General features: G+C 38.3%; 2 protein-coding genes across 3 annotated transcripts in view; one reads left to right on the forward strand and one right to left on the reverse strand.

Moving 5' to 3' along the window:
- Positions 1 to 1,637: 1,637 nt before the first annotated feature.
- Positions 1,638 to 3,064, reverse strand: LOC140760389 (uncharacterized). The gene is made up of 4 exons (XM_073097322.1): positions 2,914 to 3,064; positions 2,534 to 2,743; positions 2,076 to 2,425; positions 1,638 to 2,009 (listed from the first exon to the last, which is right to left on the reverse strand). Exons 1-4 carry the CDS (start codon positions 3,062 to 3,064, stop codon positions 1,638 to 1,640), a joined length of 1,083 nt encoding a protein of 360 aa, XP_072953423.1.
- Positions 3,065 to 3,178: 114 nt separating this feature from the next.
- Positions 3,179 to 19,700, forward strand: part of LOC140760163 (DNA-directed RNA polymerase V subunit 1) — a 38,217-nt gene continuing 21,695 nt past the window's right edge. Inside the window, exons 1-6 of one of the 2 annotated variants that reach the window (XM_073096997.1) lie at positions 3,179 to 3,293; positions 3,443 to 3,563; positions 7,447 to 7,573; positions 7,677 to 7,792; positions 15,626 to 15,682; positions 16,780 to 16,947. In XM_073096997.1, coding sequence (XP_072953098.1) covers positions 3,480 to 3,563; positions 7,447 to 7,573; positions 7,677 to 7,792; positions 15,626 to 15,682; positions 16,780 to 16,947 — 552 coding nt within the window. In that variant the 5' untranslated portion in view covers positions 3,179 to 3,293; positions 3,443 to 3,479. Of the gene's footprint in view, positions 3,294 to 3,442; positions 3,564 to 7,446; positions 7,574 to 7,676; positions 7,793 to 15,625; positions 15,683 to 16,681; positions 16,714 to 16,779; positions 16,948 to 19,700 lie in introns of those variants that run through there. The other variant, XM_073096999.1, reaches the window with a different exon arrangement.

A 19,700-nucleotide genomic window follows, 5' to 3' on the forward strand; every position in this document is an offset into this window, starting at 1 on the left:
GTGCATAATGAGTGGTTGCCACCTCCATGGCACGGTCGACGTCCACGGGTCGTCTGTAGCAATCGTGTCAGTTCCATCGCCAATCAGCTTCCGGCAGCCCATTCTAATGTCGCGAGCAGTTTTGTATAAGGCTCTCCAGACACCAGACACCAGACGCCGTCCTCCAGTTGTCTTGTCTCCAAGGATGCAAGCCACCATACTTTTCCTTCATGATTCTAATCCAAATCACGTTCTCTCTGTTGAGGACACGAAATACCTGCTTGCCAAGCAAACTGGTTCTGGTAAGCTGCAGACTGCACACTCCAAGGCCTCCCTCCCGCTTTGGCTGTGTCACCTTCCCCCAGCTTACCAGATGCATTCCTTTGTTTCTACCATTGGACCATAGGAAGGCCCTCGCCACTTTGATGATCGCCTCCAACACCGTTTCTGGCACCCATGAACAGCTCATCCAATAGTTTGGAATTGCCAACATGGTGGACCGAAGGAGAGTTAGTCTGCCGGCAAAGGATATGCTATTGCGTTTCCAGTCGGCAAGCTTCTTAGTTACTCTCTCCACCAACCAGCTATGTTCCCGGACAGTGATTCGCCTACCTGAGATAGGAACACCAAGGTATCTGAAAGGCATCCTCGATCCCGGCATCCCCACTAGGTTGCGAATGTTATCTGCTGCCCCCTTCTCCATCCAATTAGGTAGGAACAGTTCTGACTTTGTTGAGTTCACCTTTTGGTTTGTGGCTGTCGAGTATATATCCAGGCACTCCTTGACGGCTTCCACATTCTCCACAGACGCCTCCGCTGTGACTAGCAGGTCGTCTGCGTAAAGAAGGTGTGACAAATGAACCTCCCTAGCCCGATATCCTTGCAGCAACCCTCGAGCCATCCGATCTTTGAACAGGCTAGACAACAGTTGCGATACTAGAATGAATAGATACGGGGATAGTGGGTCTCCCTGTCTTAGCCCGCGGTGGGGCGTAATCCATCTTGTCGGTGAGCCGTTCACCAGGATGGCGTATCTTGGTGACTTGATGCAGGCGCTGATCCACCGGCACCATTTGGTTGGAAAACCCATGGCTTCCATCACTCCTAGAACAGCCCTCCAGCTAACCCTATCGTATGCTTTCTCCATATCTAGTTTTAGCATCATCAGTGGATGCAAGTGCTTGTCATTGTTCATCAAATGTGCGATTTCCTAGGCCGCCAGAATGTTGTCGAAGATATTCCGGCCCTAACGAAGGCCACCTACTCATGGTCCACTAGCCGTGGTAGAAGACCCCTCAGTCTGCCTACCAGCACCTTGGCGATTATCTTATACGCCACATTGCAAAGTGAGATCGGCCGGTAATCTCTCACTATGGCTGGTTTATCCACCTTTGGTATTAGGGTTATAAAGGTTTGCCCCCACTGTTGTGGGGGCCTCTCATGTTCGAAGAAGTATTTGACAGCTTCACACAGGTTAGCTCCCATCTCCTGCCAGTGCATTAGGTAGACCTCCGCCTGTAGGCCGTCTGGGCCCGGGGCTTTCCCCACCGGCATGCTTCGCAGTCCACCGGCTTCAGTAGACCCACCCGATCTTCATTAGAAATTGCTGGCAGCTCCAGCTCCCCCGGCAAGGCCCACTTCTCCTCCTTGTTTGGTCCCTACAGCTCCTCGTAGTGATCAAGAAGTTCCTTTACAATCTGTTCTTGATCCAAGATCCATTCCCCCTCTTTTGACACGAGACGTTGAATTTTGTTCCGTCGTCCCCGCAATGTTGCCATGAGGTGGAAAAAGTGAGTGTTCCTGTCCCCCTCCTGCACCCATTTCAGTCGTGACCGCTGCAACCATTTCAGGTTGATCTGTCGGCTTAGCGCGACCTTCCTGTTGTAACAGCATCGTGGGTTGGTGAGACCAGCATCATCCAAAGCCTCTCCGGCATCCCTTTCCTCCAGCCTTTTGATTTCCATCCTCACCAAGTCCATCTCTGACTCCAGGCGACCCAGACCTGTTTTGCTCCAGCTTCTGAGGTGCCGCTACATGTTCATTACCTTATGAGTGAAGCCATGCATGGGGTTCCCATGCGCGTTACCTCTCCATACCCTTGCTATAATGTTGCGGCACTCCTGGTACTCCGTCCAATATAACTCAAATCGAAAGGGCCTTCGTCTGCTGTCCGGCTCGCTTTGCACCAGGACTAGTAATGGTGCATGGTCTGAGGTAGACCGGTCCAGGTGCACCACTCGGCTCCTAGGATACTTCCGGACCCAGTCAGTATTTGCCAGCGCTATGTCCAATCTGACCCAGACCTGGTTGTCCCCGAGCTGGTTGTTGCACCACGTAAACAGCACCCCTTCGTACCCCAGGTCACATACTCCGGCCTCCTCTACAAACTTGGCGAAAGTGGAGGATTTCAGTCCAAGAGTAACCCGGGCATAGCTCCTCTTCTCCTCTGTAGATAGGATTGCGTTGAAGTCTCCGGCAACTATCCACGGCAAGCCTAGGCTCCCTAGCCCCACTAGTTCTTCCTATAGCAATTTCTGTTGGTCCAGCTGGTTACTAGCATACACCATCGTCATTAGCCATGTCTCGCCCTCCCTGGAGGAGACCACCATGTGCGCCGCGTACCGCGACACCGCCACCACATCGACGTATTCAAACGCCGTCTTCCACATCATTATTAAACCTCTAGATATTCCTTCAGCTGGTACTGTAAATGAGGACCAGTTTTGCCCCATTGCACGACCGACCACCTTCGCCTTCGCCCAGCCTGCATGAGTTTCCAACAGGAATACAAAATCTAGACATTGCTCACTAATCATATCACGGCACCTGTTGAGTACTTCTTTTTTATTTGAAAATGACTCTTGATTCCTGTTTTGGCGCTTGGTTGGAGCCTGACCGTAGCGGTGAATTGGACGCTCCCGTCTCAGTCCATACTCTTTTCCGATCCACCAACCAGTACTCCCCACGTGTCGTGTTGTTCCTCTCTTTCCACCTGGCGTACACGTGGCGAACTGCCTCTTCTCACAGCTCGGATCAGTGGGGGGTGACGTGGGACGACGCACCCAAACGAGGGCACTTCAGTCATCGGGGACGGTAATCTTACCGTCATCCATATACAAAAACTCATATAGAAAGCATCGCCCAATACTTTACTCACCTCTCTCTCTCTCTCTCTCTCTCTCTCTCTCTCTCTCTCTCTTAAAAGCGAGCGAGCGAGAGGGAGAAGACAAACGAAGGGTTTTACTCTCCTGGGGTGGGGGTGGGGGGTTTACTTCTTTCTAGAGAGCTCGAAGAAAGGAAGGAGAAAATCGCAGGCATTGTTCGATCTCCGATTGTTCATCCTCCTCCATTTCTCTTGCATTGTTCACCCCTTTTCTTGTTGCTGTAATTTAGTGGAAGAAACCCTAAATGCGGCTCCTATTCCCTTCGAATTGGTGCTTGACTTGAGCATTTCGTGTTGCAGCCTAGCTATCGGTTTTGCGGGAGCAGTGGGCGACGCGATGGAGGAGGATGTCGCATCTCCTCTTGTGTTGGATGGGTCGATTAGGAGCATCAAGTTCAGCGCCGCGACCGACGCGGAAATTGTATGTGTTTTTGCCTATCTTATGCTTCTTTTGGGCGACGGAGTTTAGTGTTTGGTGTACGTTCTGATTATATTTGTGAGCTACCTTAGTGCTTTAGGCGATTCGTGGGAGTGTTTGGATAAATATTTATGGGAGTTCCGATTGTTTCTTCTAAAGACCAAGCGAGGATTGAACAGATTGCCGCTATGTGTTGAAGGTTCATTGCAGAAGGATTAATCGTGTTCTGATTATATTTTTTGAGCTACCATAGTGCTTTAGGCGATTCATGGGAGTTCCGAAGAGCACTTTTGCTTCTTCAAAGACCAAGCGAGTATTGAACAGAATGCTGCTATTGCAGAAGGATTATCATGGATGATGCATTTCTCAGATTTCGTTTAATGTGTAACTTTCTGTGATTGTGGCCTTCAAGCTCTTCATTTTTTGAGTAATATCTAATGAAAGATAAAAGATGGGGCATAAGCTCAAATTTAGCCAGGACTTCAAATCAACTCTCTTGCTAAAACAGCAATTGATTGCTCTAAATTATCATGCATTGTGTTGCTGCAGTAGATCCCAATTTGTGTGCTCTGTTCTATTGATTTCAAAAGTTCTTAACTAGGATATGGTATTTTTTTTATAATTTTATACTGTGTCAATATTTGTCCAGACCCAACTTAGGTGTGCAACCTAATATCTTCTGCAGCAATATTGCTAAGAATGATATTTGATTATTAGAAGAGGAAGATGGAAATGATGAATGAAGTTGTGAAAGGATCAATTTCGTTGTCGGCTGTCTCCAAACAATAGGATCGTAGTAGTGTGTAAGCAATTAGTAACTCAAACTAAAACTTAATAAAGTTGAAATTAGCAGTAGTCTTTCTTGCCCGTCAGTATAATCAGTTAACAGGACTCCACTTAATCAAGTTGGTTGCAATATTCACAAAATAGATAGCATACAACTAGTCTATCTTTTGTTGGACTATATTATATGCATGGTGGACCCGTTTGACGATATAACTACTCTATTGAGTTTTACATGATCATGAATTGATTTTCATTCTTTTGAGAATGGTAAATATCCTCCCACCTGGACAACATATACAAAGAAATCATGGATTCAGCAATCACCGAAGTTTAGAAAACCTAACTTGGCCTCTTCCCATCTAGAAATAAAAGCCAAGACAACCAATAATGCTAGGGTTCCTTCTCATTTTGCTATAAGAGAATCTGAATCTTGAGAGATTAACTTGGAATGACAATTTTCTTTATGAAGGCGTATAAGTTTTTCTATAGCTAATCTTGCTTAACCTTCCTTAGACTATCAATAATTCCAAAATTGATGTTGATGGTTGACAACTACATATTAACCGTCTTTCATAAGTATCCTTAAAGAGAATAGCTCTTCAATGGAAAGTTTCTTTCATATAATCTAGGCTTTTGATTTACTTTTTTCTATATAGATTTTCTTTTTGCCATCCTAGTATTTTGGTAATAAGTAATAATACTTCAAGCATCTTCCATTTTAATGTTTTTTTTTGATAATCCTTTAATTCCCTTGTCTTTGTATATATCAATACTATGTTACTACTATTGGCATTTAAGGTGGAACAATGCACATTTCTTAGAGGTGTTACATGTTATGAACTAGATCTAGACCAATCTGCACGTGATAAAATTATGAGATTTTTATAGGTGGTAGCCCCACGAGTTACGAATCTAACAGCTTTGATTTCATGTGAATTCGAGGTCGGGGGTGAAAAATTAAAAATAAAATAGTGAGGGGAGGTTGAATTTGGACATATTAGTAAATATCCGATGTTGCGATAGTCGTCAGAAGTGGCGGATGACTATGGGTGGTAGTGGAACAACTGTAAGATAGGATAACTCGTTGAGGAAGAGGGTGGCTAGGATTTGGATGCTTGGAATGAATCTATGGTTGCAATATACTTTAACGAAGATAAGGACGATCTAATGGCTATAATAAAAGATAAATGCAAATTATAAAATTAGCTGAACTCAATAATCGTTTCACGATGATAACTAACTCATGATCTTTCCTATGTATAGGAGTATAATTATAACGGGTTGGATCCAATTTGTTTTATTGGGCTTACATCCGTTTTATTTGAAATTTAAAACAATAAGCAAATCTAACTAACTAACTCGGCCCGACTCGATTGACTTGACTTTCATGGTTAGATCATAACATTACAACTTGCAAAATTTATGATGACTTGGTTTGATTATATCTATAATATATTATGTATATCTATATATGAGCATAGATACATATGTACCAATAAAATAAATAACTAATGCCATAAGAAAAGACTCTGATACACCTTGTTAGAGTCCTTTTTTTATTGCATTAGTTATTTATTTTCATCAAAACAAATTTTCTGTAGGTCGCGTTAAATGTGGAAGAGGGCGCGTTTGAACGTCTGCATCAGGTTTGCAAAAACAGAGAACACATTTTATACGTTCGAATGCGGTTCGGCGCGTTCGAATGCGATCGGCGGGAGTCCACTAGAATTAGGGTTAATAATTGTTATTTTGGCTTGTTGGCTAGCCTCTATAAAGATGTGGATGACAACCAAAATTATTATACTTATGGAATATTAGTTTTTTTACCTCTCTATCCTCTCTCTAATCTCTCTATCCTAATCTCCTTCCTTCCTTTTCACCAATTAGCCACTTCTACTGTTGGCAAGGTCTCTCCTAACTTCTAATCTTCCTTGTCTGTCAAGTCCTCCCTTTTCCTTGAGATCTTGACCGCTTCTTCTTCTTCGTCTTTAGCCTTTAAACAACATCAATCACCCACTTTCATCTCCATTATCATCCATAACCCTAACATCCATTAAATCCATCACTATCACCATCATTCGCACTATATTGTGCTTTCATCCTAGTTGCGGTTCAAATTTGCGAAGGGCATAAATACGAAAAACATAGATCAGGGAGTTATAGATCGATTTCACTTAGTTTCGTAATTTTCTGACTACGGGTGAATGTTTGGGGAATATTTTTCCTCGGTTGTGTGGACTGCTTTCTGCAATAAATTTAGATTTTAAAAGAATCGTTCCGTAAACTGTCACAGTAAACTTAGTTGCTTGTTATTAAACAACCACGATGAAATGGTGAACACATATTTACTATTTAGATTATTAGATTTTAAGGATATATAAGGTGCAGAAGCCCATGTAATTCTGGTGACACATCATTATATATGTGTATTGGAGCTCATTTACAACTTCAAATCTAAAATTTCTATGACTGATTCACAGTACTAAAAGATTAATCCTAGCAGCCAATGTTCTTATGATGATTGACTGTTATGCTAAACGGTTTTGTTGGACTTTCTTGGCATTCTTTTATTTTAATTTTTCTACTTATACAGTCAAATTTTATGCAGGACTAATATATATAGTCTTATGATCTGAGTATCCTCTATAGTCAGTAATTCCTTTTCCTTTTCTTTTGTTGTGCCACAAAGGAAATATCGTAGTGCATAACTATATGTTAATTGATGGTGTAAAATATGTGATGAGTTGTCAGTCCATCTTTCCTTTCAAGTTTTCTCCATGGCAACTAAAGGAATTTTCTCCCTTTCTGAGTGTGAACCTCGTGAATATTGTTTGAACTGAAATCACAAAAAAGATGAATAGTTTCTTAGTTTCTTAGGCAACTTTCCCAAAGCTTATTAGTCTAATTGCTAGGCTTCTTAAACACAATGAACATATCTAGCTTCTTGATTGATAAAATAGCTCCTTATTTAAACAATCATATAAATTCAATCATGAATCATATCACCCATTGGGGTTACGTAATATAAAGCTCAACTTGTTCTTTCATTTGCTCCAATGTTTAGAAGATGATGTTTAACATGTGATGATCTTCTTGGCAGTGTACATACTCCATAAGTGAATGCCCAATTTCGCATCCAAGCCAGTTAACAAATCCTTTCCTTGGTTTGCCGTTGGAATTTGGGAAATGTGAATCTTGTGGAACTGCTGAACAAGGGCAATGCGAAGGTTTGCAAGTGTTAGCTATTTATTCATGGTAACTTACGTTGCTAGTAGGATAAGAGATCTTTTAAGAGCTTTTAGGTAACAGATTTCCTTTTTAACAACTTAGGTCATTTTGGGTATATACAGTTGCCCATACCTGTATATCATCCATCCCATGTCAGTGAATTGAAGCATATTTTGAGCTTGGTTTGTTTGAAGTGCTTGCGAATGAAGAAGGGAAAGGTATCCATAAGCATATAAAAAAAAATTACTTTGCACTTGTCGAGTTATTTCTCACTTTGTATCTCATACTTTTCTATCTTTGCAATACATTTCTATCTTGTAACATTTTTTGATTCTTGATTTTTTTATCTTTCATGAAATGTGTCTAGCAGGGTTAAAGTTCAAAGTTAATGCTATATATATATATATATATATATATATAGAAAAGATATTGCAATTGTTAAAATGTTGGCTGCATTTGATTTTCGAAATAGGAAATTATAACTTTTCAGAGTGTCAAGGACAATAACTCGTAGAACTATATGCACATTTTTCTTTGTGGTTGTTTGGTAGTCAGCATAAGAATTTAACAGATGTATTGTAAGAGGATTTAGTGCATGCAAGTGTTGCAAGAAGCTAAACACGTCCATTTCTTGCAAGGATTTCATGTAGGAATATTTGTTACGTTATTGATTTACTTGCATATGGTTATTTTTATTTTCCAACATGTACTACAGAGAATATAATTGGAATTTGCTAATCTAATTTTTTTCACCTGTGCATACTTTTATTTGGTCTCCACTCCCCAGAGGTATAAAGTTGCAGAACTTGTCTGCTAGAATATGTTTGATTGTCTAATATGTTCTTAGTAGTTGTCTATCTATCTGGTTAAGCAATGTGATGTTGAAAGTAGATATATTAAAGTTTTGTCCTTTCATTCCTTCTTGTATTTCTTGCTTGTGTAATTAAACTGTAACTTATATTTATATTGTTGAAAATCGTTATCATATGTTCTGCCTAAAATATCGTTATGTGACCTAATATTGAGAATTGAAAAGTTATACCTCTAGACAAATATATATGAAGAGAGTCAAGGCTTGCCTGACCTTTCTAGATCACTTAATTTGGTCACTTCTCTTTATGCACATGTGAAGCAATGTCCTTTGAGGTTAATAGACAATTAAGCTTTAACATGTTGATACAACTCTTAGTGTCTATTCCTTTGCAACTATTGCAATTATATGCCACCCAAAGTAGCAGAAAATGATAGACTTCATGTTCTTTCCTTATCTCAATCGATGCCTTAAGTTATAAACAATGTATTAAAAGGTGATTGTTGGTGGCGGGTGGTCATCTTAATGTAGGACAAACTTCTTAATCGCAAATTTGAGAAGAAGCATAGTAAAAATATTCAAACCTGAGGAATTCACCAATCGGGGTGTTGGAATTCACCTATAGAACACTCAATGTATCAAAACTCTCAAAATGTTTATTAATTGAAAAGAGAGGATAATCTAATAAGTGTAGTACTTGTTGGGATATTGCACTTTAGTTAGAAATTTCATGGCTTACCGCTCGATAGCGCCTATGGTCTAAATAAAAGAAAAGTACTAACAGATTGGGCATTGAGCTTCATCGTGACCACTACAAGTCTATATATAGGTAAAGCAAAGCAAAAGATCAAAGTAACCATGATGCCCTAATAAGCAAAAAAACAGAAATAGCCTAATAAGCAAAATGACAAAAATAACCTTGTAAGGCTAGTCTAAACTCTTGTTAAGCTAGAGAGCCATAGGTGCAGCTCTCTTGCCCCTACAAGAGTAAACATGATGGATAATGGTGTCCAAATCAACTCTTCCGAGGTGCAAGAAACTTGACCTAGCTGAGTGGAGGTGTGGGCGACTCTGATAGTACTTTTATATGTCAGGGTCAAGCTGATGTAGCTCTTCACGAGTGATCCATGTATAATCAAACTTTGATTGTCCTTGCTAGCGAACTAAAAAATGGTGAACTCATTCTCCAATAGATGTTATTTGATCATCTAAAATAGCTTATTATTGTTTTCTTGTATTGTGGATGGAAAAGGAGAAGTGGTGGGTAGCATATCAGGTATGTCTGGAATAGTAGTAGATGTAGCATATGGTTCAGTAGGAATATTCTTAAGCGGTTTGTAAGCCACTAAATCCTTAATATTAAAAGTAGAATTAATGTCGTAATCAGAGGGAATGTCAATGATATAAGCATTAGTTCATACATGTTTCAAAACTTGGAAAGGTCCTGCACTACGAGCATGCAACTTTCAAACAACTCCTGAAGGGAATCTTTCGGGTTTGAGACAAATTCTCCTACGTTAAACTCCTTGGCACGCTTGTGCAAGTCGACCTGTATTTCATATTGAGGATTATTCATCTCAATTCACTTAGTGATTTCCTAATTCAACAAATGAACATGATGTGCAAATACTTATGAGATGATATGGGCAAAATATTTAAATATTTGCGTGCTTTAAAACCACGAACAATTCCAAATAGACTCATATCTATAGACCTATTGATAAAGATATTGCATGCAAATTAGGTTACAGGAAGAGTGACATCCCAAAATATGTTATGATCACCTGTGGGGCATTGTAAAAGATTTCTAAAACTACGATTGACGACCTCAGTTGGACAATCGGTTTTAGAGATGATAGGTTGTGGAGAACTTCAATTTTGTGCCAACCATGTGCCATAGGGTTTTTCAAAGTCAAGATAAAATGTAGTCTTTTCTTATTTTGTCAAATCTAGTGACTTTGATGTTAATGGCAAATAGAAGGCTAATATGTTAGCTAAGCGCATCAGCTGTCTTATTCTTAATCCTACTTTATGTTTGAGTACAAAAGTGTGCTTTGTGAGAACTCAATCCAATGAACATGTCTTGTACTGAGTTTCTTTTGAGAATTCAAAAATCGAAGAGCTTTATAGTATGAATAATTGATAAATTCATAGGGGAGTAAGTAATGGCTTCAATTATGCAAAGCTTGAATAACCACAAATTCTTTATCGTATGTGGAGTACTTTTGTTTGGCTTCATTTAGTTTCTTGCTGAAGTAGGCAATAGGATAATGTTCTTGGCTAAGAACACTGCCTATCTTGATTTCTAAGGCATCATATTCCACCTCAAAGGTTTTAGAAAAGTTATGAAGACGCATTACAGACGTCACAGTCATTTTTCTCTTGATTTCTTTAAAAGCCTTACATATTTACCGCAATGAAAATTCTCTTTATTCGGTCAAACCGTGATTGAAGACATGATAGTGGTAAACCCTTAAATGAAGCATTGATAAAAAGTAGCAAGGCCATGAAAACTACGCACATCATGGATGTTTTGCGGTTTCGGGTCAATCAATGATTGCTTTTATCTTTTCAAAGTTGGCGCAGACTCTTTCAGATGTAACCACAAACCCTAGGAATATGATTTGATCCAAGGATGGCCGTGTCGGTTGGCATGCCTCGTGCTGGTCCGGCATAGCCTCGTGTCGGTCATATGCCAATGTAGAGACTTTTTTTAAATTTTTTTTTATTTCCATCAATCTTTATCAAATCAACTTTACTTATTTTCTTAAGAAACATAATATGACATGTAGCTCATTTTTTAACTTTTTCTTATTTCTATCAATTAACTTTTGTTATTTGTCATTTTTTAAAATTGGAATGACAATTCATTTACTAGACCTAGACAACCACAAAACCGAATTTATCAGAGACAAAAGAAAGGAAAAGGATATTCTCAAGCTCAATATGATTACAGTCAGATGAGAAAAGAACTTGAGTTCATAGGTAGCAGGACATTAGGAGAGGTGCTCCCATAGGATGATATGAGTTCATCATCATTACCATCATATTAATCACATCCACCAGAGCCACAACACTCTTATTATACTTCATATTCACAATCTGCATATGTTTATGGTGTGCCTGTGCCGGTCGTGCTCGTGTATATTCAATATCCATATCATATCATCGAATAATTACAAAATTCTTATTTTTATGAAGACTATGTGACACGTTATAACGAGTAATATCATCAGTGGATAAGTTTTGAAAAATATCGACAGTATTTAATGCAACATTCTCGTGTTATTCTTGTGTCAGCAAATGAAATTTTTGATTATCCTCGTCATTCTACGTTCAACTAGATATTAGTTTTAATTATTGAACTATTATCAATTATGTATTGAATGATCAATTATGTATTGAATGTTATTATGTGTTCAATTATATTATGGAGTATTCAATCATATTATGGAGTGTCTAATCATTAATATGAATTTTAATAAATATATTCAATCATATTATGTGTTGAATAATATTTATATTCAATTGTTATTTTATCTTTAATAAAATAAGTTATTTACAAAAATAATCTAAATATAAAACATTGTAATGTAGATTTTAAACAAAGATCGATATGCCAAAGACCCAAAAATATCTCTAAATATCCTAAAAAATTTATTAAAAATATTATAAATGTGTGCCATTAGCACCGGGGGGCGTGCTGCTCGGTCGATGGTGGCACGGCCATCACTGATTTGATCCACAAGAAAAGAACACTTTTTTCTATTGGCATAGAGTTGTGCGGCACAAAGCTCAAGACATACTTGATGCAAATGGTCTAAGTGAAGTTCCTTTGATTGACTATAAATTAATGTCATCAAGGTATACCACAAGAATTTTACTCATGAATGGTTGAAGCACTTGAGTCATAAATGTATGAAAGTGCTTGGTGCATTAGATAGATTGAAAGACATCACCAACTATTCATACAATTTGTTTTTCATTTTAAAAGCGGTCTTCCACTCATCAACAGGTTGAATTTGGATTTGATGATAATCACATTTGGGATCAATTTTGGAGAAGATTGAAGCTCCGGCTATTATATCTAACATGTCATCAAGTTGCGGGATGGGAAAACAGTATTTGATCGTTATTCTATTAATGACTTGATTATCAAAACATACGCCATGACCCATCTTTTTTTGACGTGAGCAAGACGAGAACAACACAAGGGCTTAGAGAACAACGCAATGGCTTAGGCTCTCTTGAATGAAGCCTAAGAAATTTATTCCAAATCTGGGAATTCACCAATGGGGTGTCAGAATCCATTAACATTGCATATATCAAAACTCTAAAATATTCATTAATTAAAAAAAGATTACAAGCCTTTATACAAGCAAAGCAAAGCAAAAGACCGCACTAACCATGATGCATTAATAAGCAAAAGACAAAAAAAGAAGCTTAAGAAGCAAAATGATGAAAATAACCCTGCAAGGCTAGTTTAATCCCTCGTTAAGCTAGAGAGCCACGGGTAAGTTCTCTTGCACATACAAGAGTGAACATACGGATTGTGGTGTTCACACCACATCGCACCGCCGAGCGCCTAGTTGGACATCAAGGAAGTCTAGTATATTTGCTATATGAAAAATAAAAAATAATTATATATGATGTAATTGGAAATGATATGGCAAACTGTATCAATTCACCTATACTGAATGACTACCAAAGTAAATAGTCAAAGATCACAAAAAGTATAAAATTGTGCTAAATACAAAGAACTTATGATTTGTTTGAGAAACCTTCTACGAAGATAAGATCATACGTATGTAACTTGACAGAGAAGTATAGAACTAAGCAGGGATTGGGAATTAGTGGTTCCTACAATAAAGAAGAGAGAGCAAAAGAAATAGAAGAACCTCTGGAGAGTGGAAGGAAGAAAGAGAAGAGGAAAAAAAGGGGAGTGAAAGGGAAGAAAGAGAAAAAACAGAGAAGATCCCGAAGAAAGAGAAGAAGAAGAGGGTAGTTGTATCTGCCATTGCTTCTCGCTGCCGTCTCTCGCTGCCGCTCGAGAGAGGGATGCAATGCTATAGGGGCTTAGGGCTCAGACACCAATCAAGAGAGAGGGTGTGAGGAGAGATTGGATTTTTTTTATTTTATTAATAAAGTGGTTAGTTCACTTGGCACCGACCTGTTAGCTTAGGTGGGCCAAACACCAAAGTGGGCCACTTGGCCTGCTAGGCTCCAAGGCAGCCTATCATGACTGCCATTGTGCTCTCTTGCCATTTCCCAGCTGCATTGCCAGTTTGTGGGGTGGTTAGTGCACTGCCCTGCCAAGGGCTGTCTTGGACCCTTTCTAAAACATTGATTACAAATGGTCGTTGAAGCAAAATTGTGTATATGATGTCATGAACTTAAATTCAGCAAAATTGTGTATATGGTCGTTGAAACAATTATTCCCTTAACCTGATAGGCTATTTAGTTTGTGTCTCCATCTCCTTGTTCTTAGAAAAAACTCCATTCAGTCGACTGGTTCTAATCCAGAGCTTCTTTCTCAAAGAAGTTGAAAACTAAAATCAAGTTAAAGAATCAACTAAAATATTGAGGTAAAAGTTATCATGTGAGTCTAGTGTTTAGGCATAGAATTAATAAGGTTGCTTGGGAAGTAGTGAAGTTTTGAAGATAGGCTTCGAAATAGATAATTTAGGCCAACCAAGGGTATATAAAAATAGACACCAAGTATGGTCCTATTCTCCAGCATAGAGTATCAACAAGACTTGCTACATTGTGGAAGCTCAGCCAAAACTAGGCCTGGAGGACAAAACCAGTAATGGAGGAAATAAGGCAACAGTAGCAGCAAGATTAAAGGGAGAAGGAAGAGTTAGCAATCATAACAACAAGATAGACGTAAGAGGGGCAGTGGAAGCAACTACTATAGCAAAAGTGGGAGTATAGCCCAAAAGTTTAGGCCACTCTGAAGTTTGGCTCTCAAATTGTGTTAAAATGCTGATTTCTAGGCCTTAGTTGGACTCTATGTGGAATCCATAATTGATTACAGAATGCAGGCCCAATTAGGAAACAAATAATTGGCTCAAATAGGAATAGGCTGGGATGCTGATAGAAACAAGAGAAGGATTCACACTTTGTGTTATGATTGCCCGCGCATCATGGTTAGAATTCAGTTAGGTTAGAATTGGTATTTACGTTTGATTATTAGCTAGACACAGCACATCTGGATTCCTTCCAGTTTTAGATTATCACTCCACTCTTTAGACTAAAATTAGGGCAATTGTACTTGAGAAAAATTATATGAACCTTCCCTAAATTCCTAACAAAGTTTGATCCATGACTAATATCAATCTGTTGAAGCCCCCATACTTAAGCTAGCTCAACTAAGAAATCAAAAGAAAGACTAGGCTTGGTTCCTACATCAGATGTTGATATGATCTTGAGAGTGTCTTGAGAATGTAGCGGCTGTGATATGTTGGTATGCCAAAATAAATAATGATTGATGACTGTCCTTAATGGGAAGATTAGGATATGCGTATTGTCATCAGTACATTTTTCTATAATAAGAGAAAGAGAAGTGGCAGAAAAGATAAAAGTGACGGTTAGGTGCTATATCTAACTTGTGTCGGATAAAACATTTTTCCTAGAAAATAAAACCAAGAATACATAAAAGTGCTTATGGAATCATGAAAGTATGATGAGATTTACTTCTATGGTTTTAGACAATTGTAAATGCCTATATGATGTTAATCACTCTTTTGTTGGCTTCAATACATTGATGTACATTAAGGGGTCCTGCATGTGACTTGGACTGGTTAAATATGCTTGATTTTCTGGCTTATTTGCATTCCAATGGTGAAGATTGTAAAAGAAAATCCGAGAAGTTGGTAGGGCAAATATAAGGTTAATGAAATTAATCAATCTTTAGTGAAGAACTTCTAGGCCTTATTTTATATACAACTTGTTTATTTGCTTTTGTTAAATCATCTATGTAGTGACTTACAACTAGTAATCTCACTTGGAAAAGAGAACGGAAAGAAGAATTTTTCATTTTAATTTTGCATTATATTGAATATTATCTAGGTTCATAATCATGTTTTATTTGATATGCTAATATACATTTTCAGTTTGTAGATTTCAGACAATTCAAGAACTACACCATTGATATGACTGTTTTAATTTACTTCATTGCTTCTTAAATATATGATACTCTTTTATATGCAACTTTTCTGCCTCTGGCTTGAATCAACAGGTCAAACAAAGCCTTGGAAAAGACAGCATCTCAACTACTTCATGTTTCTATTGTCGGGTATTCATTAGATCCCATGTTCCCTTTGCGTTTTTACTATTTCTCTATACCAGAATTCTGTGGTGAATACATTTCATTGTCAGATATAAGTTCCATGAATCTTTTTGTACTCCCCCCAGACAATATTTATTAGATATTCTTAGCAGACCTTTTCTTTCTGATAGTGCAATAGCACTTGACCACTAAACAGATCTAACTATGTGTTGAGCAAGAACCTTAAAGGTCAAATTCTATATTGACGAAGTATTTTAGACTAATGACACTCTTGCTTGCCACATGTGACACTCTGATACCGCATGCCACATGACATGGCATCGATGGAAGCTCCATGAAGGGAGTTAGGGGGGAGGGATAAGCAGAAAGTTTCCTAATTGCAGGAAATTTCTACAGAAATTACAGTCATACTTACTAAAGTGTAGTCTATAATGCTTCTTTCATGATTAGATGTGCAATTTACATTTTAAAATCTACTTTGTCACTTTCTTAGATAGTTTAATACTCGCTAAAATGTGGTGTACAATTCGACTTTAATGAAATTTATGCCCTATTATCTACTATGTCATTTCCTTTTTCTTTCTTTCTTCCTCTCGATTGTGTATAATCTTATTATGTACTGATGTAATCTCATACTACGGTGCAATGTCAGATGAGGGACAAAAAAGTTGGTTGAGCACCATGAAGTTGATTAATTTTTCGCACATCATTGTTTAAGCACCATGAACTTGATGAATTTTCTTGTAATCTTGGGTCATATTTACTCTCTAATGTATGCTGTCTTTATTGACTTTTTGATTTTAACTCAGCAGAGGAATTCATGTGTTGAAACTGTATTTCATCTTGATGTCTCTAAATTTTTTATAGAAGTTAGCATTCTATTTCATCATAGTGACACCTTTGCAATTGCTTTAACACCTATGATGCAACTGGTCAAATTCTGACTTGTAAAATTTGTCTTAGTGTCATTGTAAAGCACTGATGGAAGCATTGTAACTGCACGGTTTCCTGCTTATCTGTTTATTGCACTGAATTAGGTGAGTTCTTGTTATTCATAATCTTAAAATTTTTTTTATGTTTCCCTACCACCTTTCATATTTCAGGATCTACCACCATTATCTGTTAAAGAGGTGAAGACAACAGATGGCGCTCTTTTCTTAGAGCTGAGAGCACCATCTAGGAAAAAATTACGTGATGGCTTCTGGAACTTTTTAGATCGCTTCGGCTGTCATTATGGTGACTCCTCTGGTCGCCCCTTGCTTCCCCTTGAGGTTACAAGTTTTTCTAGTTTCCTTGCAGAAATATTTCTTGTTTCCATTGCAATCATGAAGTACAAGATTGTGGTCTTCTTTGTGTCTAGTTATATTTCTAGTATTCTATTTTTTCAGTAGTATCGCGACACTAACCCTAAAATGATTTTTGTGGTCCTCTACTATGTCAATTGATTCTTGGCCTACCATGTAGGCTTGTTGGTTGTCTATCTAGATTCTTCTTGCTATATGATTAGGCTTAGCTAAATTTACTAAATATCTGTTTAGCTAAATTTTTTTTACTTTTTCTGATACGAGGTAAATAATTTTCCAGCACATTTCCGCAACTCACATCATTATCCTAATTTGGGAATTTGATATGAACTTTGTGTGAATGAAGGTTTTTCTTCTCAGGTGCTGAGGTTTCTTTGAGCTTTAATAGGTGAAATTCTAGGATTGGGAGTGAGTGTATTTGACTACTTGTTTTGAGTAGGTTGCGCAAATTGTGCAACTACTATATTAAATTATTAATCATATTCTTATAGCTTTATCTATAATCATTTAAAGTCAAAACTCATGCAGCTTATTAACTGTGAAGCAAGTTTGTAAAACCACCTAAGGAAAATGAATCCTTATATCATTCTATTGCTGAGGTGAAACTTTGTCACGACCCAAAATAGGAATCATGACCGGCCATGCATCTCAATATGCTTGAGATGCACGAAGCCTTATTAATACTCTCTCTACGTGTACGATGGCAAAATAAATAAATAAAATAAGAATGTGCTTTATTAAATTTTATAACTAATTGCAATAAAATTTAAAACAATGTTAATGTTTTTGAGTCTCTAAACTAAATAAATAAAATATCTAATCTAAAGCATAAAATCTAAAAGAGCGGAAAGGTAAATTGGTGAATACTAAGTGAAGGTGGAGTCCGGGTACATCTTACTCAGTCGCCCCGCTGACTATTACCTGAAATACATAAACAAATACAAAAAAAAATAATAGAACCCATGAGCCAACATCTATAGCTCAGTGAGTGGAATCCACTCGAAAGCCAAATAAATTTTAAATCATTTTAATGCTGAATAAATTAAACTAAAAGCTACAATATCCATAACAATATACAATAGGCATGCTCTCTAAATAATAACAATGATAACAATAGAGAGATGTCATAACTTGTAACCTTGCACGTTTTCAACATATTAACATCTTTTGATATTTATACTGTCATATGTCTCAATGGGTTTAAACCCTGTGGATTCACATCAACTGGAAGTCACCTCGAAATGACGCTCGAGATTTTTCTTCATAGCTGATCCGGTTAGGATCATCAGAGGGTATCACCCCGTGATTAACACACTCTGTCTTTTTCTCTAACCGTTGAGAGAAGTTAGAATCACCTAGGAAATTTTCTCATTCATCCTAGGACTGTTCCTAAACCCGCCAGAGTCACCTAAGAAAGTCACCGCAGTGATCTAATTTAGGACTTTCCCCTAGACTTCCAGATAGACTTGAGTTACCACGGAAAATCGCAAACGATTTATACCGGGACTGTTCTCTAAGTCGTATCAATACTAGTCTCATTTTTCTTTTCACAAATTTCAATATTTGCACGAAGTATGGTGATGCACTGAATATAATAATTAAATACACACAGAAAATAAAATAATTAAATTTTCGCACGTACGGATGAAATAAATAGATTTGCACAGAAATTGCAACAATTTAATTTTTACACATAAGGGTGAAATAAATAATTTGCACACAATTTACATGGTCTGACAAAAATGCGAAATACAATAAAATAAACATGTGAGTGAACGCACTCACCTGAATCTAGGCAAGATAACCGAATCTCAAATCTCTAGCTCACGTACTAAAAATCACCACCTTGAATAATAAATAATAATCACAATTTTAATTTGAATAATAACAATATTTTTAAAATTAAAAAAAAAAGAATTAAAATGGGTTTACAATTACCCATTGGATTGGGCTGGGCTGCTGCTGGCCCGGCCCAATCCAAATAGAAATCAATTAAATCGGGTTGGGCCGAGACCCAGCCAAATTAATTGAATTGGGCTTGGGCTAACCCACAGCCCACCAAACTAATTGAATTGGATTCGGGCTAACCCGCAGCCCACCAAATAAGTGGTTCGGGTCGGGTCCTTGGATCCGAAATCCAACCCGAACCTGAACCAAACTTTAAAAGAAAAGGGTTGGCTCGGGTTAAACCCGAGCCCCATCCAAATCCTTTCTCTTCTCACGTCCAACGCGAGGAAGAGAAGGGTTGAGGAAGGGAGTGACCGCCGACAACCCTGCCGGCGGCGGCTCACGACCACCCTCAACCTCACAGTTCTCTCTCTCTCTCTCTCAACTTCGTCGTCCTCACGAGGTGAAGAACTCACCACTAACGGCCGGAACATAAGTCGACGTCAATCGGAGCCACGAGGGCTCCCTAGAAGACATCACTGACACCGGCTTGGAGCACGAAGCTTCCGGTGACGATGCGGTTGCGACCCGAAGCCGCCGGCCGGCCAGATTTGCCGACGAGGCTGAATTCCGCGAATTAGGTATTTCTGATTTACCTATTTAAATTTAAATTAAACTAGAGGGATGAGAGAAGGCTCACCGGGGAGGAGGGTGGTGGTCCCAATTTTCTCCGGTGATGCTCCGGCGATTCGATCCCACAGCGACGACTCTGACGGAGGGAAGAGAAAGAGAACGATGGAGGAAAAGAAGGCTGGGGGGGTTGAGGAGAGAGA

The sequence above is a fragment of the Typha angustifolia genome, chromosome 5 (assembly GCF_048772165.1).
Source record: "Typha angustifolia cultivar Huaian chromosome 5, ASM4877216v1, whole genome shotgun sequence".
Classification (NCBI taxonomy): Eukaryota; Viridiplantae; Streptophyta; class Magnoliopsida; order Poales; family Typhaceae; genus Typha; species Typha angustifolia.